Here is a 24089-nt window from a genome sequence, read left to right on the forward strand (position 1 = left end):
CCGCCTCCTCCCATGGCCTCGGCGCCCGGCACGGCTGGCGTGGGGCCGGGGCGGCGGGCCTCGCGGCGGCCGGGCGGCACCCCTCCGAGCGGCCATGGCGAGGCGAGCAGGGCCGGCTACCGGCGGTCGTCCTCCCTCTCCCTCTCTCCGGCTACTCCGCCCTGGCCCCTCCTCCTCGGCCTCCTCGCCGCGCCCCTCCCTCCGCGCCGCCACGGCCTTGGGTGGGCGCCGAGCCCCTCCCCTCCCGGCGGCCCCTCCTCCCCGGCTCACTGCCTTGGGTGGGCGCCGAGCTCGCCGCCCCGTCCCCCGCGCGGGCGAGCTCGGCGCTGCAGCGGCCCGCAGGCGAGCGAGCAGCGCCGCCGTGGCGAGCTCCGCTCCGCCGCGGTGCGGGCGAGCCCCGCGCGGGCGAGCTCGGCGTGGCGGAGCGGCCGCGGCGGCGGGGGCGGCCATGGGCGAGCGCGGGAGGGATGCTCGGGAGCAACGGACGGAGGCGGGCCCCACGCCACGTCGCCGGTAGAGAGCGGCCGCTACCGCGCCAGCTTTGGCGCGCGGAAATCCCGCACGCAACGATGGAGAGCGCCTTACAGAGTGCCGCTGCAGCACTTTTTTGCGGTAAAAGGAACTGTAAAACGTGTAGAGAGCGCGATCCAGAGTCCACTGCGGAGAGCCTCAAAGACCCAAACGCGCAGGCAGGCCCAGCAGAGGGACCATGCTGCTGCTGCTGCTGCGCACCTCCTCCTAGCCATGGCATGCGTCACCACACCCTTCTTCACCCGTCGATCGAACTGGACCCGGCGAGCGCATTGACGGAATTGGCCCCGTTCGAAAGGGATCGCAGGAGCTTGCCCGTTCGATCCGGCGGGCCGCTGGCGAGCGTTTATTGGAGACTCAGCTTCGAGCGCGTCAGCCGGAGCTGGCACTGGCAGCCCGCCCGGCTGCGACGGGCATGGCAGCGCAGCGCGGCCACGACTGGCCGGCAGATCCTGGCAGGGCGGCCGGAGGGGCGTGACCACGCTGCGCGAAGGTGAGGATGCGAGATCGGGAGGGAGGGAGGGGGAGGGACCACACTCGGAATCGAAACCGTGCTCTCGGTGGCATCCAGAGCGCCGATTGATCGGGTGGCGGCGAAGAGCTGGGTCCGCCGCGTGATTTGCTGTTGCTGAGCCGACTTGATGACGCCCCTGCGGGTTTCAGGGTGTGTGACCCACTATTTTTTTCTCAGCATTTTAGCCGGTTCATGCATGTATGCTGCCCTATTTCTCCCAACCCTTCTGTGCTGCCGCCTTGCTTCATTGGATTTGATCTGATGGGGGTTTCTTAATCCAGGTCTTTGAGTGGATGGCAGACCGGAAGGGCGGCAGCATACTTCTACGGAGCAGCTTGCTGCTGTCCTGTACCGGGAGTTTTTAATTGCAAACGCATAAAAAAACCCAAAAAGAAAACATTCGAATTCAGGAGCAGCTGGAAACAAGTGCTAGATTAATCATGAAAGGCAAAGCACACCAGGGGTTGACAGAAAGGCACAATGGCTAGCTTGTCCGCATTGTAATCTACACTGGTTAAAACTTTTCCAGAAGTAAGTGCTCTAGGCAATCAGATAGGGAGCTAGCCCTCTACTTGTACGCTTAACATCATGGGAATTAGTGTCAGCTGCATGCTTGAGCATTCCTTTTCAGCTGAACCATTTGTTTGGTAGCATCTTGCTTTCGCTGCCATTCTAGTATATTGGCCTACACACCCTTCACTTTCCCGGCTTATAAGGATTAACTAGTGGAGTACTAATCAAATGCTCCTGTAAATCCAACTCGGTGCTGTCGCCATTTGCCGTTTCAGTGCTGATCGAACGTAATGTGCTGAAAAACAGTTGGGTTCAGACAGTGTTCCCACACTGGCATACCGCTGATGGCTGAATAAGTTCTACTGATAATAATCTTCCGAATCTTGGCTCCAAAAGGCATGATTGGCTGCCTGAAAGTGCTTAACAGTCACCGCATCCTTGTTATTATGTTTTTTCTGGTTTTGAGGAAGCGGGACATGCACGATCGACATCCGTCCGACCAAGCGGCACCTGTAAGATTCTGTCGCGAACGGCGTCGCGCAAAAGAGAGATGAGCAGTGCAATTCTGGCAGGGCCACGTGAGCCATCAGAGACCCATCTTTTGCTAATCTGGTATGGATGGGACGTGCCTTTGATTCAGACTGGTTTGCTTTGCAGATACGTTCAACCAATAATGGACATGCCGGAATAAATCGTGCTCGCTCCTGGTCGGCAACAGGTGCGCTGTCCAATGTCCATATATATACGACGGCACGATCTGGAAGACCTATTTCTTTTTATTTCTTAGAAAAACATTAGAAATATGTCTTATATCTGATTCATATTAAACAAAATAATTAGTGGTGCAAAAGAAGAATAACTTGACCTATGTCTAGACACAAGCATTACTTGATAGTTATTTATTTTACAGAATTATAAAGTGGGCTGATGTGCAACGTTGGTTGCTTCCTGAATTTCTAGTTCCAGAAAACCCGAACATTGTTATGGAAGGCCCAATGGGCCCAAGAATTTGAAAGTTCAGTCTAAACTCTAAAGAGGCCCACGGAGAAAATACTGAACCACACTTTGAAGAGACACCGACTTCCATTCCTCATTCTTTTTTCTATTGCAATTCAGGATACAAATACCCGTTTCATGATAGCGTTTGACACTTGACAGTGCTCCAAAACTTTAAGCTCTGGAATTTATAGGGTATTCGATGTTCATGACAGGCTACAAATCTGGGCTTCAAAAGAAAGATTTCAATACCGCCCCAATGACTCCTTTGTCAAAGGTGAAGAGGTGGGGAGGTCCAGCTCATCCCCATACCGACCTGCTGGAAAGAAAAAAGAAAGGCTTTCTGCACCGACCAAGGCCCAACAGTTCAGTCCAGCTCACCACGGGGGACACAACGCGTGAGGCCCAATAGGCAGCCGCGTGCCCGTGGCCGCGCCCAGCGTCATTCCAACGCAGCGGGAACCCAACCGCGTTGCTTCGTTGCGTTGCCCCCCGAGGGCACTCGCCGCCGCGATTCCCCTTCCCTCTTCCCATTTTTGAAAGGGTTCAGAAAACAAGAGTCACGGGACCCTTGCCGCCGTCGGCGAACTCGCGATGCTGCAGATGCTCGGCCTCCGCGGGGGCGCCGGCGGGGGGAGCCCTAGCGCCGGCGACGCGACCCCCGCCAGAAGCGGGGACGGCGACGCGGCGGCGGGCCCCGCGCGGCCGCTGCGGCTGGTGTACTGCGACGAGAAGGGCAAGTTCGTGATGGACCCCGAGGCGGTGGCGGCGCTGCAGCTCGTCAAGGGCCCCGTCGGCGTGGTCTCCGTCTGCGGCCGCGCGCGGCAGGGCAAGAGCTTCGTGCTCAACCAGGTACGCGCGCGACAGGGCGAACTTAGGTTTTGGGGGATGCCTGGGTCTGGCCATTGGTGATGCGAGGCTAGGGTTTTGGCGTTATTTTCTGAGATATGGTCTGCTGATGTGGTTCGGCTTCAATTACGGAGTTAGAAATGTTTAAGTGATGAAGTTAGCAACTCGAGTTGTAGGGTTTAGGTATCCTCTTGGATTCTAGGGTTTGTTTACTGGACGAATTGGTGATTTTGCCCGAAATATGGAAATACGCGGCCTGTTCACGTTGTTTGACGCAAGCATAATGATTGACATGTGTCCAGTCTTTAGGAGAAAGGGAATTCAAAGTGAGGATCAATGTGGATGACTTAATTCTGCACACAGATGTTAAGGGTGAAAATTATATCTCCATGCATTTAGATGTGTCGTTTTTGCTAGAAAAAAATCAGAGGTTCCGTGCAAATGAGGTTTAGTGCTTAAGGGAATTCAAAGTGAGGATCAATGTGGGTGACTTAATTCTGCACACAGATGTTAAGGGTGAAAATTGTATCTCCATGCATTTAGATATGTCGTTTTTGCTAGAAAAAAAATCAGAGGTTCCGTGCAAATGAGGTTTAGTGCTTAAGATGCAATGTGGACATCATCTTACAGAACTGTGCAATATTTTTGGTATTACAATGGCATTTTACATTTCTATTAGAAAGTCAATGCTTCGTTTTGATTGCATGGGGTTTTGGCACCTTGTATTGATTAGCATGAGTATAAGTTGTCATCATATTACCTAGTCAAGGAAGACATTTTTTAGTTTTTGGGATCATATGGACATTGGATATACATACATAATTATCTGCAAACTTATATGAAACAATAGTTTGAGTTTGTGAAGCAATGATTGACAAAAAGCTTCACATGTTGTTGGTAAGCAGTTCTTGGGTGCATATCTTCAACAACCACACACTATATAGGATGTGAAAATGTAAGAAGTAGGGATGACATAAGTTTGGGTAAACGTTACTATGGACCTTGACTCTCTGTTGAACCAGACAACCAGTAGGTGGAGAATTTGACAAGTAGTGGAGTTTAATGTTAAGCGGGATCACTGCTAAACTCTGATTATTTATGTATGCCTCTTTGGTGGTGGATCATGTTGGGTTTCAGCTCTATGCTAACCCGACTTGCATAGGACTAAAAGGCTTTGTTGTTGTATGCCTCATTCTGACCTTCATTGCGTCAGTGTCATATTAGCATTAGGTCTTTAAACATCTTTTGATACTTTGAGGTTTTAATTAAGCATGAGAAATGCCATGGAATTCCAAATTGTGAGATTTTATTTGACAGACGGAGTCTTGTTACAGCTAGATATTCTAGATCTTCCTATTTTCTACTCTTCCCCTTCTTGGTGATTATTAAGCTTGCATGTTAATGATTTTCTATGGGCATTTGCATCCATGAGATAAAATTTGGAAGGTTGGAGTAAATTGAGATGATGTATCACACTTATTAGTCATTTTACACCCAGCAATGACATAAATTGATATTCTATTGTTGTGCATCATTTTTGTTTGATTTTCTGCCTCAGATGATGAATTTTGGCCTCTGTATGTAGCTTCTTGGGCGAAGCAGCGGTTTTCAAGTGGCCTCAACACATCGACCCTGCACTAAGGGACTTTGGATGTGGAGTGCGCCTTTGAAGAGAACTGGTCTGGATGGAACTGAATACAGTCTCGTGCTGTTGGATACTGAAGGAATTGATGCTTATGATCAAACGGTATGTGTTGGTGCCACCCTTGAATTAACACCCACTCATTGATCATGATATGCTTATTGATGTTAAAAATGATATTATTATATTTAGATCCACATCTTTTTGGTGAGCCACAATTTTTGGGTGAATCATAATTCTGAGTCTTCACTATCATTTACTTTTTTGGGGTGATTTTTTATTTTGTGTTTTCTGTGGTATAACTCATTGATATTTTTTGCATTACTGCCTCATGCCCACTGATTCCCTTTTGGCAGGGAACCTATAGCATCCAAATATTTTCCTTGGCTGTTCTACTGTCAAGCATGTTCATCTACAACCAGGTACATTTCTGAATGAGTGAATTCATATTTGGAGCATGGTGGGAATTGTAGACTCAATACTTTGGTCTTCAGTTGTAATAACTCAGGATGCAAATTTCTGAGCCTTCTGGTACTTTTTCTAGATGGGAGGCATAGATGAAGCTGCATTGGATCGTCTCTCACTAGTCACGGAGATGACAAAGCATATACGTGTCAGGGCCTCAGGTGGAAGGTCCACCGCATCTGGACTTGGGCAGTTTTCACCTGTCTTTATTTGGTTGTTGAGAGTAAGATATTGCATTCCTTTGTCCAGATTAATTATGTTTCCTGAATGCCTGAATTATTCCTTAGCTGTGCATCACCTTCTGACTTCCATTTTTATTTCTTGAAAAACCTTCGGACTTCCATCAAACATATATTGTGTCCAACCTCAGTCATTATGCAACACATATTTGATATACACTTACATTCTGCTTCCTTTCCTATAGGACTTCTACCTGGATTTGACTGAAGACAACAGAAAAATTACCCCACGTGATTACTTAGAACTGGCACTTAGGCCTGTTCAAGGTGGAGGAAGGGATGTATCTGCAAAGAATGCGGTATGGTAGTGTTTTTTCGATGAAATATGGTTCTGTATTTCTGCTTTAAGTAACTTGACATATGGACTATCCTGATACTTCTTTTGTTCTGGAAAAGATACGGGAGTCCATCCGCGCACTTTTTCCTGATAGGGAATGCTTTACACTTGTGCGACCTGTGAATAATGAGAAGGATCTCCAGCGCCTCGATCAACTTCCTGTAAGCATTTCTTCCTTCTTTGATCTACAGGGAACAGTTGGTTGTTGTGGCCTTGTCCGTCAACCGCGAGGCAAACACTATTTATTTGTTGAGTGTTGACTATTGGTTCTAAACTTCTGATTGCATGGGAGTATTTAAGAAAATATTCGAAAAACTACTGTTGGTAATAGCGTGTTAGGTACCAATCAGAAAGATCAAGCTTTTATCTGATATCCGTGCAAACTATATTATTTGTCCATATCCTACCCAGTAATTAACCAACTTCAAAAAGATTGACTGCATGCATCGTAAAACTACTCGTGTGTCTGACTTGTGGGAGTAGTAAATATTGGCATTTGGTTTGTTCTACCAAACATGAAACAATGTACACCTTATTAGAGAACCAAATTATGCAAGTATGTCTTTGGGTTTTGAGGAACTTTGGTCAGCAAAGAGGCATAAGAATAGATTAAAGAGATGCATGTTTTTCCCTTTAGGAGTTATTAGAATCATAATGAATGTTCTGGCATAATCATATTGGTATAACAGATTGATGTTGATGCAATGTTTCCTTATATCTTTATTACAGCTGAGTAATTTCCGGCCAGAGTTCAGGTCTGGTCTGGATGCTTTCACAAGATTTGTGCTTGACCGAACAAGACCAAAACAACTTGGAGCTAGTACAATGACAGGCCCCATCCTTGCTGGATTGACACAATCATTTCTTGATGCCATTAATAGTGGTGCTGTCCCTATAATATCCTCATCATGGAAGGTATATCTAGGTTGATTATAGCAGTGTGGTTTTTTATTCACTTTTTCATTTTTTGAATTGCAGCTTAATTCATGCAGCTGTACATGTTATAGACCTGACTGATATACAAGCATGTTCTGCAAATACATTGTGTCAACATATATTTGCAACTGAAAGAAACACCATTAAAACATGAATTGCATATGAAACATTCTCAACTGTTTGATGAGGAACCGAAGTACATATGCATTGGCCGGTGAACCAGTATATTAGTTGATGCACCTGTTAGGTTCAACCATTAAAATATTTTGTTCCTCTCTGGGTGGATGTTTTCTGATAGTTTTTTTTTATTTACACAGAGTGTGGAGGAAGCAGAATGTCGGAGGGCATATGATTCTGCTGTGGACACTTACAATTCTTGTTTTGACCGGAAAAAACAAATAGAAGAGGTAGGATAGCTAATAAGTGAGTGAGTACTTTCTCATTTGAACTATTGGGTTTCTTTTGACTTATAGGCATGCAGGATTCTTTGAGAGAAGCACATGAAGATGCGATGAGGAAGGCTATCAGTGCTTTTAACGCTTCTGCTGTGGGTGCTGGGTCAGCCCGTTCAAAATTTGAAAAGCTTCTTCACAGTTCTCTCCGAAAGGCCTTTGAGGTGACATTAATATTAGTTTATTACTTATCAGCTGCTTTTACTCTCAGCATACATTTTTATTATTGTCTTTCACATAATCACATGTAATATTTATTAGTCAGCATTGTTGAAGTAATAAGCACATGAATGCAGGATTACAAAAGAAACACTTTTCTGGAGGCTGATTTGCAATGTTCAAACCGAGTACAGAGCATGGAATCAAAGGTGCGGGCAGCATGTAACCGCCCTGATGCGAAGCTAGATGATGTAGTCAGGGTAAGACAACTGTAAACTTCTCTGCTGTTCTACTTAATCGACGAGAATCTTATTCTCCATTATTGTTTATATTATGTCCTTTTCATTGGATGCAGCTCCTTGATGGTCTGCTCACAGAGTATGAGTCAACAGCCTATGGTCCCGGGAAATGGAAAAGGCTGACCACTTTCCTACAGCAATGGTATGCACTAATGCACCACGTCATTTGTCTTATTGTTGGTTGATGTGAAACAATGATCTCACCTAGTTTTGTTATTTTATTCCTTTGTTGGAATGATCACTACAGTTTAGCTGGGCCTGTGCTAGACCTTTTCAGAAAACAGTTGGAGCATATAGATGCTGAAAGGAATGCCCTAAGATTGAAATGCAATTCAAGTGATGATAAGTTGGTACTGCTCAGGAAGCAGCTTGAAGCAAGTGAGGGCCACAGAGCTGAATACTTGAGGCGCTATGAGGAAGTTATCAATGATAAGCAGAAAATCTCAAAGGACTACTCTCTTCGTATTACTGAACTTCAGACCAAGAGTAGCAAGTTGGAAGAGCGGTGCATGAGCTTGTCATCTTCTCTTGAAACTGCAAAATGGGAATCCAATGACTGGAGAAGCAAATATGATCACAGTATTTTGCAGCAAAAGGCAGATGAGAGTAAGTTAAAATCTCAAATTGCTTCTCTAGAGTCGAGGGTAAATATCAGTGAGGGTAGATTATCCGCAACACGAGAACAGGCTGAGTCTGCTCAAGAAGAAGCATCAGAGTGGAAACGCAAATATGAAGTTGCTGTTAGTGAGGCCAAAACAGCTCTGCAGAGAGCGGCTGTAGCACAGGAACGCACAAATAAGAAAGTGCAGGAGAGGGAAGATGCTTTGAGGGCTGAACTTGCTAGCCAATTATCTGAGAAGGTTATCCTTTGTCTCAATGTTATGCATTCTTTGATTTATGTAAAAAATGTTGCATCCAATATTATTTTTCTTCCAAGTTGTATGTATATGGTCTTGGTCACTTAACTTTTTGTTTGTTATGTGTAACAGGAAGAGGAAATTTCAAGATTAAGTGCTAAAGTTAACCAAACTGAAATTCATGCTACAAGTTTAATCTCAAGGCTTGAGGTCTGTCTGTCTGCCTCGCCCCCACCCTCTCTCATCTCCCTGTCCCTCTCCCTCTCTGTTAACATAATCTCATTTTGCCAATGGTCTAATTCAGGCCACTGAAGCAAAGTTGAAGAGCCATGAGTCAGATTCGCAGGCTTTGAAGGAAGAGATCAGATCGTTGACAGATAACCTGGAGTCTATTAGAAGTGAAGTTCTGTCACGTGAGAAGGAAGTTAGGATCCTGGAACAAGAAAAGAACCATCTTCAGGAGAAGTATCTGGCAGAATGCAAAAAGTTTGATGAGACAGACATTAGATGCAAGGAAGCTGAAAGGGAGGCCAGAAGAGCAACAGAATTGGCTGATGTAGCTCGTTCAGAAGCTGCTGCTGCTCAAAAGGATAAGGGTGAAGCTCAGCGGCTTGCAATGGAGCGACTTGCACTGATAGAAAGAATGGAGCGGCAAGTTGAGGCTCTAGAAAGAGACAAGGCCAAGATGGTGGAAGAGATTGAGAGACTTCATCAGTCAGAGAAGGATGCCATGTCCAAGGTCACATTGCTTGAAAATAGTGTTGATGAGCGGGAAAAAGAGATTGATGAGATGTTGAAACGGAATAACCAGCAAAGATCCAACACGGTCCAGGTTCTTGAGAGCCTGCTGGCAACAGAGCGTGAAGCCTGCGCTGAAGCCAACAAGAGGGCTGAGGCCTTGTCATTGCAGTTGCAAGCGACTCAAGGCAAACTGGACATGCTTCAACAAGAGCGGGCATCAATTCAGCTCAATGAAACTGCACTCGATAGCAAGCTCAAGACCTCAGCAAGGCGCTTAAGGGGTGAAGCTACCGAGTCTGTCCATGATATGGATATTGATGATGACGACAATGGGAGGCGTCGGAAACGATCAAAAAGCACGACAAGCCCGTTCAAGAACAATCATACAGAGGACGGTGGATCTGTGTTTATTGGGGAAGATGCTTACACCGGGAGCCAGCAAGGGACAGAGACCGAAGACTATACTAAATTCACTGTGCAGAAACTGAAGCAAGAGCTCACCAAGCACGGGTTTGGTGCTCAACTGCTGCAGTTGAAGAATCCTAACAAGAAGGACATCGTCGCCTTATATGAAAAGCATGTCGTCGGCAAGTAGTAATTCCTCGGCAATACTTGTGCTTACCCTTTGTATTCGTGCTTAGACTATCCTGTAGCATTGAATGTTATCGACACGGTCAAGATGGAAGTGAAACAAAGCATGTAACTTAGTTTAAACTCTGTTTTGTGTGTTTCTCCCATGGTGCCGTCCATTTTTAGCGTGCATCATTGGCAAGCTCTTGTATCAGTTTGCCCGTTGCCGTTGGGAGTTGTTTGAAGCTCATCATTTCGTACGTGGTGATGTAGGAGAGACTGAACTATCCAAAGTTCTAACTTGAAGAAATGAACTGATTCAATCTTGGAGCAGCATGGCTTTTTTTCCCCTTACATGTTTATGATTCGAGTATTCAAGTACTACGATGGAACAACAGCATATGATGTTGAACATATGACCTATCTAATAGAAAGGAATCTTAAAAGAAAACAATTTTTGTAGTTCGTAAATGAACGTCAAGTTAGAGTGCAAAGGACACGATATGTTTCTTCGCGTGTGAGGTAGGTAGTTTTCCAGGCCAGGGACAAATGCCCTGACGGCATGACCTGCTCCTAAATCCCTATTTAATTAACCTGTGAATTGAATTGAATAGGTCTTGTATAAACCTTTGTCCTGAATTCTTGATTCAAGGGCCAAAGGTAGCCCTCCCTGCATGCACTGCGAAGCTAGGCATGAAGTGAGAAGCACCAGGGACAGGAGGTGCCCTGTTGTTTGGGACCCCCTGGTACCCCATCATTGTTCCTGGATTGTAGAACTGATCGACACCGTTTGCCTCCCTGAGAACGCTACCACCCTGGTGATGGCCGGCAAGCGCGTTGCTGCTCGTGACGACGTTGGCGGCGGCGACGGCCCCCTTGGCCGCCGCCGTGGAGCCGCACTGCCTGGGCTGCGTCTGGAAGAAGACCTTGGAGACGACGAGCTCGCCGTCGCGCTCCTCCTCGTCGGAGCCGAGGTGGTACTGGTGCATCACCCAGTTGGTCTTCTCGGGCTTGCGCTGCTTGCCGTAGTTGGTGTAGAGCACCAGGATCTTCTTGTACCCGCGGGGCCTGCCGTGGGACAGCACCGGCCGCGTCTTGCCCGTCTTGTGCCACCGCGTCTCGCCGCCTCCGCCGTCGTCCCCGTCGCCGCTGTGCACCTTCCGGCGCTTCCTCGTCCCCGTCGTGTACGCCTTGGACGGCCGGTGGAAGAAGTGCCGGACGAGCCCGTCCTTGCTCACGCCTGCAGAAACAAACAGCAGTGGCACGTGCTGCTGATCGACATGCATACATCGATCTGGAATTCTGAATCGACCGGCACGTACGTACGTGATGCACAAAACGTGCGTTCGCGTTTCGTACCGGGGAGCCTCTCGGGGTGCGTGTAGCAGATGCCGTTCTCGCCCTCGATGGTGGGGATAAACTCGTCGACGAGGGGGTGGAGCTTCCGGGAGTCCGGCCTCGCCTTGCCCTCCAAGTGCTCCAGAAGCTCCTGGTCCGTCGGGTCGAACTTGACGCCGGCCGGCAGGCCCGGCAAGTCCTGGATCGATGTTGTCTCCTGCAGAGAAAAAAAAAACACCCATGTCATCACTCACCAGCGACATAATTGGCGGCAGGAAAGCCCATGTTGCTCTTCGTCACAGAAAGATGAAATTTGCATGCACTAATGATCGAGTAAGTAAACTGCACCATGCTCCGATCCGCACAGACGAGCGAGCAAATACAATCAATGCATGGGCACGCGCGCAGCAAGCGTGCGTGTGTACGAACCTGTTCGTAGTGCGCGCGGTGGCCGCACGACGGGCACATCTTGACGAGGACGGCGAGCGACGCGGCGGCCTTCTTGCCCGCGGCGGCGGCGGTTGGGGACAGGCTGATCTCCACGGCGGCGCGCACGTCGTTGAAGCCATTGCACCACGTCATCCTAAGCTCGCCGCGCGCGCTCTCTCTCCTCGGGAGACGAACGTGTAGGGACGACGACGACAAAGGGTGCGCCGCGCGCGTGCTCCTCTATAAAACACCCATGACAGGCGGCCGGCAAATGAAGGTTAAAACCGGCTCGATCGGCTGGCGGAGAGGGATATAATGCAGGGTGTTAAAAGAAGACGACGAGGCGGGGCTAAGCATAGGCTGGGGTCTAGAGAGAGCAGGGGTGTTGCCGTGTTTGGGGGGTGGGGGGGAGAGAGAGAGAGACGACACACACGACAGGGATCGATCGGAGAGGGAGAACAACAAACAAAGGGGGTTGGTCAAGGAAAGAGAACCGAGGCCCGGCCGGGAGAGAAAAGGAGGAAGCCGCCGCTGGGCGCTGGCTAGCTAGCTAGCTTGTCCCTGTTAAAAGCTACCTGCGATCACACACACACCCGTACACCAGCAGCCTCGATCGGTGACTTCCCCATCCCCAGCCGGTACGAACACTGTACACACTCGCACGCCGTGCATGCGAGCGCAACCACACTAGCTTCTCGGTCGGCCGAGCGCCGTGGTCGATCTCCCAACAAAGACGAGGAGAGATACCATCTAGATAGGTATCTATCGATAGGGAGCGCTGCTCGAGCTCGAGGCACTAGCTAGCGTCAGCAACTAGCACTACAAAGCTAGGGCGAGGCGCGGACGCGCGGTATGTAGGACGACGATGAGCCGCCCACGATCGAGACTCGAGAGAGACGATGCCCTGGCCTCGTTTTCTCTTCGTCTTTTATGTCTTTGTTGCCCGTGTGCGCGTGTACACAAGAAATGAAGAACACACGCAAGCAAGCCAAGCGAAGCGAAGCTAGGGTCGGATCGGAGGATCACACGGCAGGTGGATGATGGCACGTTTGCTTGGTCCTCACGTATGGGCACCGCGAATTCCTCCGTACGTATACGTGAGAAGGAAACCAGGACCGGCCGCCGGATTCTCTGCGCCGGCCGGGCCCCAGCCCTCGCTCCCCCTGCTCGCGCGCGCGCGGCCCGCCCCCCCACGGCGCCGGCCGGCCGGCGATCGCGGGTGCGTCGCTGCCGAGGCACGGGCTGATCACCACCGACCCCCCCTGCCGGTGATCCGATCGATCAATTCCTTGCCCGTGTTAAGAGCGCAGCTGCTGCACGCATGAGAACCGGTGAGGCCGTGCAGTGCATCACCCATTCATCATCATGCAGGCGCCGTAGATCGATTTGGTGCATGGAACGGAAGAGATAGATGGCGGCTGGCCTTCCCGGTCGGTCCATTCATCATGCAGCCGCGCCGGCCGGAGAGGAGGTGCTGCGCTGTGGCCTGGGAGCTAGCGGCTTCAGATACGCGGTCGCCGTGGAGTGTCTTGCAAGGCAGACGATGCCCACAAAAGAAAAGGCCACCCGAGCTGCGTGCGTCAATGCATTAGGCGATCAAAAACGATCGATCTATATATCCTAGCAAATTCCAGTACATATTTTTCAATAAAAGAGCAAATTTCAGTATGCACGAGAAATTTCTTGCAATCAAGATTCAAGAACAAATCGATCTATATATCCTAGCAAATTTCAGTACATCTTAAAAAAAACAAATTTCAGTACGCACGAGAAACTCCATTCGCCTATATATACATATGTGTGTGGTATATATATACACCTGCATGCAAATCCAAGAAATTCCAGTCTTCTATCTGGTAGTAGTGAGCAGAAGACACCGAGAGGCCATGCATGCATTGTACTGTATGATTGGTTAGCCCGTCTTCCAGTGGTCAGGGTACAGTAGTGGGCGCACGTTCTATTCTCTAGGCAGCAGGAATAGTGGGAGTAGTGCATCATGTCAGGTACGAAGCGCTCTCGGAAAGCATCCCACCAATGTCAGCTGGGAACCAGGTGTGTGGTGGTGGGTGCCGTTGGGGTGGCGTGGCAGGAACTGGTTGGTCGTGACCCGGGATCTAATTCGACTGCCCCTCCAATTAGCCTGGAACCCCAAGCTTACTAATTGTATCGTATTAGTTTTGTTCTAAGTTAAAAAGAGTCAACTTTAATCAAGTCTATAGAAAAATATTGCAACAATTTTACTACCAAACATATAGGCACAGTCAATATATATTTAATGGTAGATTTAATAAAATAAATTTGTGTTGTAAATGTTACTATTTTTCTCCTTAAATTTGGTTGTTGATCAAATTTAACTTAGAACAAATATAATACAATATATAAATAAAAATAGAGGGAGTAGTTTCAAGAGGCTACCTGCTTTTAGGTGGGGCTTGGGGCGAACTACTAAAAAGCGCCACGCTCGCCGTACGTTTGGAGCCTCTAGCTTGCTAGCAGTCATTAGTCGTGGCTGAATCCAAACTGAATTGTCAGGTCAGATCGTCAGAGATAAGATTTTCTTCAAAATAAAAAAAATCAGAGATCATGTGTCTCGTGCCGATAATTGAGATCGGCCGGACACCAACATCGGGCTTTTTTCAACATCGGGCTTCGCCCTCGACCGATCGATCAATCGGCCGGGAGAGGATCGGATATGGTACTACGCCTCCGTCAGAAAATGACAGCGTACCCCTAGCCTGCACAGACAGCTCCATCCATCCAAGGAGCCACCTCAAAACGTGTGTATATTTCTTTGCAACTATCAGTACAACTAGAACTTAACGCGCGCTTCTTTATAAGTTGCATATAGTGTTTATGCCAATACAATTTTTTATGGAATAACTGCAGTTCTTTAGCATACTGTCTAAATTCTTTATACGGAACAGCTATGTCTCATTTTACAAAGAATTACTTTACTCTATGAAACACACATTCAATAGATGGGTATTGCAAAGTTGTGTGAGAACGAATGTCATTCCAAACTAATTTTACCTCCGGTCTCGGCACTCTCACACAGCCAAAAACTCACAACAAACAGAAATTTGTGTAAAACTCTATCAAACAGCCCAAAACACACAATTAAAGTAAGAAGCAATCTCTAATCTCGGTGCTCTCACACAGCCAAAAATTGACAACAAACAGAAATCTGTGAAAAACTCCTTCAAACAGCCAAAAACATATAGGTAAAATAAGAAGCAATATGTTGAGTGCCACATGCTGAACCATAATAATATGAAATATCCCATGCAAATATCTTAATAGCTATAATAATGTTCGCTAAATGGCATCTGCAGCCAGTAGTTTCTCCAAGCCATATATATTACATTAGACAATCAGCATTAGTAGCTAGATACCAAACATTTTAGCAGGTAGCTCAGAATACTGATCCAAATAAGAGTGGAGTACTAAGATACTAAAGGAAGGCGGAGATAACACAGCTTGCAATCATGCGATATCCAAAAGAGAGTTCAGTAATGCTGATTGCACAAGCTATAAAACGGCTAAATAGATATCATCAAGCAACAGATTATCAGATGCATGTCAAGGCATGATTGCAACTGTGCAAATACAAAATGAGCTTCGCCCCTTCTTCCTCCTAAGCATCAGCGCTAGAACTGTAAATATAGTTACAACTGTTAGTTGTTGTAGAGATTGTTAATAGCAGCACAAGGTTAGAACAAAGGTAATATTTTTGAAGTGGTGGCAATGGTTGGATCAGGATGCTATTTTGGAAAAAAAACAGTGAACAGAAGCATCTCTATGGCACTTATGGCTATACAGTCACACGTACTGAAAGAGGCGCATAGAAATTAGCAAATAAAGATTTATTAGAATTGTATCTTGACATTCAGCTTGAGCGGAAGGTCCCTACCTAGCTTGGCTAGGCAAACTACATAAGAATCAGGACAAGTACACAAGGTAGGAACATGCAAAATTAGACACATTTCTGCAAGGCTAAGTAGAACAAGATGCTTAGATTAGGATGAAAAATGATATGCACTATCAGTGTTATAGATACCATGATCTAGCAAATGTCCAATTTGGTGACAAGTAAAAAAGATAGTGCTTTATGATCAAGTGCACCTATAGTGTGGTATATATGTTTCTTTGTAGCTGTAGCAATAAGGAGATACCTAGGCTTTGTACTATCATGTTCATGGCCACTGTGTCTTTGCTTGCAGTGTCATCCTTAAGCAGCAGCTTCCTGACAATTTTCTTGTTAGGTGAGGGACGGGACCTGGAACATAAACATGTTAGATATCATGTTATTATTTAACATGTTATGAAAAAATGAGTTTGTGTTCATGAGAAGGACATTTTTCTTGTGATAGTCTTTTCTGTTTTGGTTGCAGAATTAGCAGCTTCATCTTTAAATTTGCCAGGATCAGCAGTAAGACTGCAGCATAAAGCAGGAAAATTAAGTAGAAGCATTAATAGATTGTTGTAGCAGCATATGGCCAAATGCTTTATTTGAAAAAAATAGTAATGTCATTTCATATAAGTCATAGTACAAAATGTCTTAGATTAGATATTAATATCGGGGATTTCCGCGCAAATGAATTTATCAAAAGTAGAAGCATTGAATTCAGAATTATTAGCAGCTAACCACACAAGGTAGTGTATATGAGGCAGGCCACGCTTTTGGAACTCAACGGTGTACAAAACTGTTAAAAGAAATATTAGAATAAGGTTAAACTAGCAAAGAATAATATAAGCTTGTGATGGTGGTATAAGCTACTGACCTGCTCTGATAGGTCCAAATGTTTTTCCTTCTCTAATATCTGCTATAAATTCATCTACTTTCACATGGAAGACCCACACTATTAAATCAGAACGATCACATGGTTGTTGTCCTTGTTCAAAGCGCAACACATCGCCTATTTCTCTCCATTTGGTGTTGCATGTGAAAGTTACAAATAGGTTAGGGGGGCATAGACCCTACATGATGGCCATTGCATCTTGGTAATTCATCACAAAATATCTCCTACCAGCAGTAAAACTGGCAGGGATGACTACCTTTCCACCAACTGAATCAGCATTAGTGAGACCTTTATCAATCGCATCAGCTATGCCTTGTACCGACTCACTCCTTAGGTCTTTTTGGTGGTCTTGCATCCATTTAAGTCTACTTGCCTCAATCGTAGAGTACATATCAACACATGACTGGTCACTTAATCTCCCGTAGTAGGTAAGAGAAAAATGCCTGCAGTCAAGACATAGAGATGTAAGATGAGCTGATGAATATATAAGTTAGGGAGAGGCACCTAGAAAGATAAGAAAACAACCACTACATAGGGCCCTTTTGTGCAGTATATAGATGCAACGAAGACAATATTCTAAATAAGCAGATTTACTTTATGAAAATTCAAAAAATAGCTATTTCGACAAAAGAAATGCAAGCAGACAAGCTCCCTTATATGAACATTCTAACCTAAGCATACAAAAATCCAATTTACAAATATAATTTAAGGGAGAAGGTATTATTTCTACTCTTGAATGAAAGAAGACTGAAACCTAAATAAGCAAATTTATTTTATAAGAAAGAACCAAATATTTCTTTCCACCAAAGAAAGTTAAGGCAGACAAGGTCCCTTATCTTAACATCTTAACTTAGATAACCGTCCCTGTCTAAGCACTGACTTGTGAAATGTGCACTAACCTCATAAGCTTGACTTAAGAAAACAGTAACATTAGCAAGGTTTGCTAAGCATGTTGCTCTGAGCCTCTAAATCTCACGCCATGAAACAAAGAGATAGTTGTGCGTGCTTGTATTAAAGAGTACATTTTAAAAACCTACATTTGTCAAATGAACAAAAGAGAGATTATTAAGGTACGCATCAAAGAACTTGGATGCCCAAAAATTCAAAGATGAAGGCACAAACTCACCTTCATATTCTCCTTATCCAACTGACTGCTCACTGCAAGCAGAAGCAAGAAGAGAAGCAGAGTTTAGATCAACCACACAAGATGAAAAAACTAAGGTGCTTTAAACCTAAAGAATTCAGCAGGCGCCTCACCTTCCTTCCTCAGTGACCACTTCTAGATCTCACGTCACTGACGCCATGAGATGTCTGCACCTGTACAACCACAGCAAAAAATCGCAAATCAGATCAATAGATAGCAGATCCGATGTACAAAAAACTAAATACAATACAATAGAGAACCTAAGCTCATGATTTGCACAGTGTGGTTCGGGATGGGCAGGCAAACAAAGGGAGGAGCAAGAGAAATCACAGATGGTGCTAGGGTTTGGGGCTGGAGCGAGAGGGCACCGAAGCACACGTAGATAAAGGAAGGAGGGGGAAGAACTTACCTGGGCAAGGGCAGCGGCCGTAGGAGCAGGGCTGGTAGCACGCACGCCGCTGCTCCGACGGGACGGCACGGCCGGCCTCCCACGACGATTCCGATGCGACAGGGCCATATCCGCAAAGAGAGGGAGGAGGTGCCGCACGCGCCTACGGAGGGAGGAGACAGGAGCGGAGCGAGCGTAGCGGCGCTGCCTGCCCAATCTGACGGGACATGACACCCATCGGTGAGCAGGGAGACGAATCCCAGGAGCAGCGCTCGATTGGATCTCCAGGCTGACCAGGCCCTATTGACTGCTCTCTCTCTCTCTCTCCGTCTCTTTCGTTGTGCACATTCTCAAACTGCTGCTATTTCACGGGTTGTGGGCCTACGTTCGACTAAGGCCCATGCTTAAGCAGCACAGCCACGCACAGAGGAGGACGAGCGGTGCGTGCAAGGGATGAGCACATAGCAGGGAGCGAATCCAGTGGCTTCTACAGCAGCGAGGGAATCCAGCAACTGCAGGCTTTTTCAGCGTGCGACTGCAAACTTTGCGCTAGCGCCTCACCTCTCTGACCAGTCTGGTTTGCATGTGCTTGGAGGGCCCCTGCTGCAGAGGCACGCAGCTGCACCCCTCCACTCGAAGAACTCCCATAAGCTGAGAAATCCTTGATTGACATGTGGCAGCATATAGGGGAGGCACAGGACGCGTGAAACCCTCTCCAGCCATGGGGAGCAACCTCTGTTTAAGAAACCCAATAATAAGCAGAGGGACCGTTGGCAATAATCAAAGGATGACATGTCATGTCGTCAGCTCTGCATCGGAGACAATTTTTTGTCCACATAGAAGTATGATGATTGATGAGCTCTGTAAGTTCTGTTTATAGGTGTAATAAAGATGTTGGAAAATCTAGGTCCTCTCTCGTTTTAGCGTGGAATCAACGTATGTGTGTAAGTCGTCCTGTACAAATCGAATGTGCCATTGTTGCAAGCTCTGGTAACAGAATGATATATACGATCGATCTACGTAATTAGTATGGGAGCGTTTGCAATCAATCCTAATCAAGCGCTTAATTAGCTTATCTAATCTAAATTATACTATACTAATCTATCAACCCGTGCTCTCACAAGGGCTAATTAGAATAAATATAAGAATATGTTAATAATTATAATTATATATCTCACGCCATTTTTCATCTATTAAATATTCTACCACATACTCTAAAATATATATTTATCATTATCTAGTTACAGTAGGTTTTATTTTATATCACACCTCCATATGTATTCAATGTATGTTTAGTTGAACTATTTGTTTGTGAATTGGTATTCTTATTTCTTTCATCATACATGAACATATGGTGACATATATTATGGGTAGTATTTTTATATAAATAATATACTAATAATGATAAAAATAGTAATTTATAATTATATATTGGTGCTCTTTAATATATTATTATAATTATATAATTTAGATTCAAATTTAGGAGTAATTTAACTTGTAATAATAATGACATAATTGGATAATTTATACGCAAATTTAGGGGGTATTTGTATTATTTTTATAATGGTATAGGTGGGTAATTTACATAAAGATTAGGGGGTTACTTTAGATTTCTTTTATAACAGCAAAGGTGGGTAATTTAGATACGTATTTAGGGGGTTACTTTAGTCTATTTTCATAATGGTTATTTAAGGGATTATTTTAGTCTATTTTCGTAATGGCAGAGGTGGGTAATTTATTAGGAAAGATAATAGATCCGATGGTTATTATAATTAGAGTTGTTGGATTGATGGCTGGATGTTTCTGATTTTTGTGAGAATTTATATGATTTATCTATTTTTTCAAAGTGTCCACCTACGGTCCTAGGTGACTTCATGTGTAGACTCTAAAGGAGCCTCCAATTAGTAATAGCAAGATAAATGATACACACTAAAGTCATTAACTCTATTTCTCTCAGCATGCAAGCTATCCACATCATATAGGAACCCACTATATCAGACACCACATCACCATCCACTAGAACCATCTATTTAAGTCTTCCATCGATTTCCTGTTACTAATAGCATCCATGCAAAAGAATGTTGCTATACAGTTTCTACTTTCAAATTTCGCTTTAAAATTTTATTTAAGAAATCCCGCAGCAATGCGCGGGGTATCACCTAGTTACTATTAGTTCCCTTAGCTTGCAGGGGAAGCCTCTTGTTCAAAATGGTGACATCGTACTTCCTAATTGGAGTTCATTGCACGTTTTGTGGTGCATGCTGTGTCAACTGTCAAGATCCTAGACATGATTCGCTTAGCCAGTCCATAAGTAAGTTAGGGTGAAGGCTTTCGTGCAGGGGTGCAATCACTTCTTCAATTTGACATTGATCAAAAAATGATTTCATCATATAAGTCCTTGTAAGATTTTATCTTATACGGTGAATCGAAATTTTATAAATACCTAATTAGTACATACGAAAGTATAGTGTACGGTCAGTATAATGAGCTACAAGCCAGCACTACACACTGCCAAACTTCACTAGAACTGATCTCGTGAGTGGCAACCAAGAATCAATTTTTTGCACTGGTCTCCTGATCTGAAATGTGGAAATAGAAACCAAATTACAAACACATGATGTCGTGATCTGAACCTAGGAAAATAACCATTGCCCGTCCCTATGCTGATTGCGCGAGATGTGCTAGCTAGTACCTAGGACAGGATACTCGATCCAAGTAGGCCTAACCTAAGAACGAACTGAAGCTTACACACACCGGACATGCTAATACGATAGCTTCTTCATCCATGCATGCACAGAAAAGGGAACCACATGATCAAAGGATTTCGCTGTCGTCTCCTGGAGCTTTACAATGTTCTCCTCCTGCCGCTGGTGCACACGCCATGCAGAATGGCAATGCAATGTGGGGGAATCTCCCTGCACAGGAAAGCCATCGGGCTGCCATTGGTAGCTGGTAAAGAGAAAAGGAAAGAAACAGGCCCACTGCAGGAGGCTTGTCATGGCACAAAAGCATTTTGCTTGTCGTAGCCTAAAGTGTTTTATTCCATCTCGGTCCTTTCGATCGCGTAGGCCATGCAATGTTTGTCTTCTCGTTTCAGGAATCAGGATGCTGGAGAACACGTGCAAGGAGAACAACACATGAGAATATAAGATGATCCAGCAATGTCTCCACTGGGCTAGATCTTCATACAATCCCAAGTAAGTAAGATTTTCTTTTTCTTTTTTTGGAAACGGCCAAGTACTAAGTAAGATCGACTACTGTGTCTTTTTTTAGTAGAATACAGGGATCAGATCCATCTGTTGGGCCTGCTATTTAAGGGAGGGCTTTGAGGCCTTGGTGGGCTTCCCGGCAGATGCAAGCAACGTGTCATTCTTGCTTATGCGTTCAAGTCACACTCTACTGCAGTGGCGGAGCCAGGGGGTGCTGGGGCTGCTCGAGCCCCCTACTCCCATAGAACCCATGGAGCCCCCCTCCCAACATTTTTCAAGCACGAGTGAAGAAGAAGAAAGGAGGAGGAAGAAGAAGAAAAAGAAAGGAAGGAGGAAGAAGAAAGAAAAATGAGCCCCCCTCAATTTGAATCACAGCTCCGCCACTGCTCTACTGTATCGTCCACTCCAATTCTGCCAAGTGGAATATAGTAACTCTTATCGGACTATAGCACCACGTTTTTTAAATATTTTTTTAGAATGATAGGCACTATTTTCATTAGAAAACAAAGCAAAAGGACCACATATTTTCATATAGAAAATTAAAAAAAACCATTACCGTCGCCAGATCATTCGGGATACAACGAGACATGTCGATCGGGCGGTTAGGAGTACCGGTCAGAAATCTTCCCTGCAGCACCACGCTCTTGCCCGATCTGCACGAGGCATCTATAGCTCATCGCGGAAAGGGAGCCGCTGGACAGCCACCAGGAGCACGCCGCGTCCTCCCGTCACTCAACCGGGCCGGCCTCGCGACGCAAGCATGGCGTCGCGCGCCTGAAGCGTGCGCGCTCAGGGTGCCGTGGCTGGAGTGCCACCGAAAGCAAGCCACGGCGCGGCCGAACTCGGCCGCGGAAACACACCGGCCCGTCCGGCCGTTTCTCGTGCAAGCAACAGCAAGCTCCCCAGATTTGTTTACTGGCCAGCAGGAGCCTGTTCCTTGCAAGCCAATGCGATCGCCGGCCGAGAAATGCCTGACACGCTCGGCCGATCTCGCCTCCGTCCACATGGATTTCCTCTCCCGCGGCCTTTAAATTCCACGGGCGGCCGGCCGCAGATGCCATTTGTTATTGGTCGAGTACATGCTCCAGTAGTGATCTCCCAGTCAGCGAAGACGATCGACGCGAGGTGATCGACGGCAATGGCGGCGGCGACAGCGCGGCACGACGACGTGGAGTCTCATCACGAGGAGCGCGACGAGGAAGCGCAGCGGCCTCTGCTGGAGAAGCGCTCCCTGGCGGACGGCGGCGGCATGAGCCCGATCCAGCGGGCCATCAGCCAGACGTACCAGAGCACGGCGCACCTGGCGACGCTGCTGCCGACGGGCACCGTGCTGGCGTTCCAGCTGCTGTCCCCGATCGTCACGGCGCGGGGCCAGTGCATCCGCACCAACCGCGCCATGGCGGCGGCGCTCCTGGCGCTCTGCGCGCTCTCCTGCTTCGTGCTCAGCTTCACGGACAGCTTCCGGGACGCCGGGGGCGCCGTCCGGTACGGGTTCGCCACGTTCCGCGGGCTTTGGGTCATCGACGGCGGCGCGCCGCTGGAGGACCCGCGCGCCGCGGCCGGGTACCGCATCCGGTTCCTCGACTTCGTGCACGCGGTGGTGTCCGTGATGATCTTCGCCGCCGTCGCGCTGTTCGACCAGAACGTGGTGTCGTGCTTCTACCCGGTGCCGTCGGAGGACGCCGCGCAGGTGCTCACCGTGCTGCCCGTCGCCATCGGCGTGGTCGGGAGCATGCTGTTCGTGGCCTTCCCGACCACCCGCCACGGCATTGGTTTCCCGCTCTCGAAGCACTGATCTGATTTCAGGACGCGCTGCCTGTTTGTATTCATTTCCATTTCCAAATTCTTGTAAATAAGTAAATTGCACCAACAGATTATGAACACCCTCTCTCTCTCAAAAAAAAAAGATTATGAACAACGTGAAGGGGGGCGAGTAGCTTGCGTGTTTTCGCTTATGCTTCAAGCTACGACTTCCTACTCCTTTTTTTAGATAAATGATTAATCCGGCCTTCTATATCTACAAGGAGGATATATACAGCCAAAACAGTACAAGAGGGCTTAGATTCTGAACCTCAAATAAGAAATTTCATAAAGCAAGAGAAAAGCTAGGAAACAAATCAAGAAAGCTAGAAGGCTAAGCTTCAGTCTTCTTCGTTCCCGTTCCATCTTTGCAATATCTTTACGCAAACATCAATCCATCGCATCTCTCATTTACTTAGAAACTTGATGTTCGGATCATCTTCAAATCTCTTCTTCCCTCCACACTGACCATGATGGCCCTCCAAAGAACTCCATAGCGATGTCCCAGCAGAAGAGCAACATCAAAGATGCCATCGTCGCCCGAACGTATAATTCAATTTTTTTTATTTTCACCAGGAGCAATCCTTGGAGGTTGAGGTCCTCACAGCAATGCTCTCAAGAAGAAGAATGATGCACCATGGCACCGTGGTTGCCGACAGCGATTGAAGACCGAGCAAGACTTTCATCTGAGAACCTGCACAACTTGACGACCACCCACCCCTAACATCTGCCACCACAAAGTAGACAACATCGACTGCAGGTTGTTAAATCAAATGGAACTTCTAGTAGTAGATCGATCGGGTTAACTCACTTTCTGTTAGGGAAAACTATTCCTCGTAGCCCGTACAACCTCCATGGCGTAGTCGTGTACGGAGAGGCGTT

At 46.6% G+C, this 24089-nt stretch overlaps 3 protein-coding genes across 4 annotated transcripts; 2 read left to right on the plus strand and 1 right to left on the minus strand.

The window, feature by feature from the left end:
- The first annotated feature begins 3045 nt into the window (after window positions 1-3045).
- LOC120664649 (guanylate-binding protein 7-like) lies at window positions 3046-10433 on the plus strand. The gene is made up of 14 exons (XM_039943932.1): window positions 3046-3406; window positions 4989-5150; window positions 5402-5467; window positions 5590-5733; window positions 5935-6048; window positions 6146-6247; window positions 6816-7001; window positions 7340-7429; window positions 7504-7638; window positions 7771-7893; window positions 7989-8074; window positions 8180-8792; window positions 8922-8999; window positions 9094-10433. Exons 1-14 carry the CDS (start codon window positions 3149-3151, stop codon window positions 10123-10125), a joined length of 3189 nt encoding a protein of 1062 aa, XP_039799866.1. The 5' UTR covers window positions 3046-3148; the 3' UTR covers window positions 10126-10433.
- LOC120664650 (NAC domain-containing protein 73-like) lies at window positions 10402-12409 on the minus strand. 2 transcript variants are annotated; one of them, XM_039943934.1, is made up of 3 exons: window positions 11868-12375; window positions 11460-11655; window positions 10402-11340 (listed from the first exon to the last, which is right to left on the minus strand). In XM_039943934.1, the coding sequence occupies exons 1-3, from the start codon at window positions 12018-12020 to the stop codon at window positions 10748-10750; spliced, it is 942 nt and encodes a 313-aa protein (XP_039799868.1). In that variant the 5' UTR covers window positions 12021-12375; the 3' UTR covers window positions 10402-10747. The 2 variants fall into 2 exon arrangements, with proteins under 2 accessions (XP_039799868.1, XP_039799867.1); XM_039943933.1 differs by having other exon boundaries at window positions 10426-11340; window positions 11427-11655; window positions 11868-12409.
- Window positions 12410-22342: 9933 nt separating this feature from the next.
- On the plus strand, window positions 22343-23290 carry LOC120667381 (protein DMP4-like). Its single transcript, XM_039947467.1, has one exon. It carries the CDS (start codon window positions 22546-22548, stop codon window positions 23200-23202), a length of 657 nt encoding a protein of 218 aa, XP_039803401.1. The 5' UTR covers window positions 22343-22545; the 3' UTR covers window positions 23203-23290.
- The last annotated feature ends 799 nt before the right edge of the window (window positions 23291-24089 follow it).

The sequence above is a fragment of the Panicum virgatum genome, chromosome 3N (assembly GCF_016808335.1).
Source record: "Panicum virgatum strain AP13 chromosome 3N, P.virgatum_v5, whole genome shotgun sequence".
NCBI classification, from domain to species: Eukaryota; Viridiplantae; Streptophyta; class Magnoliopsida; order Poales; family Poaceae; genus Panicum; species Panicum virgatum.

Bases quoted from the DNA above. Each gene is read 5' to 3' on its own strand.
- LOC120664649 (XM_039943932.1), top strand. From the start codon at position 3,149: ATGCTGCAGATGCTCGGCCTCCGCGGGGGCGCCGGCGGGGGGAGCCCT. The intron at 5,151-5,401 runs GTATGTGTTGGT...CCCTTTTGGCAG, and splicing joins TTGATGCTTATGATCAAACG to GGAACCTATAGCATCCAAAT. The intron at 6,049-6,145 runs GTATGGTAGTGT...GTTCTGGAAAAG, and splicing joins ATGTATCTGCAAAGAATGCG to ATACGGGAGTCCATCCGCGC.
- LOC120664650 (XM_039943933.1), bottom strand. From the start codon at position 12,020: ATGACGTGGTGCAATGGCTTCAACGACGTGCGCGCCGCCGTGGAGATC. The intron at 11,656-11,867 runs GTTCGTACACAC...TTTTCTCTGCAG, and splicing joins ACCGCGCGCACTACGAACAG to GAGACAACATCGATCCAGGA. The intron at 11,341-11,426 runs GTACGTACGTGC...TTGTTTCTGCAG, and splicing joins ACGCACGTTTTGTGCATCAC to GCGTGAGCAAGGACGGGCTC.
- LOC120667381 (XM_039947467.1), top strand. From the start codon at position 22,546: ATGGCGGCGGCGACAGCGCGGCACGACGACGTGGAGTCTCATCACGAG.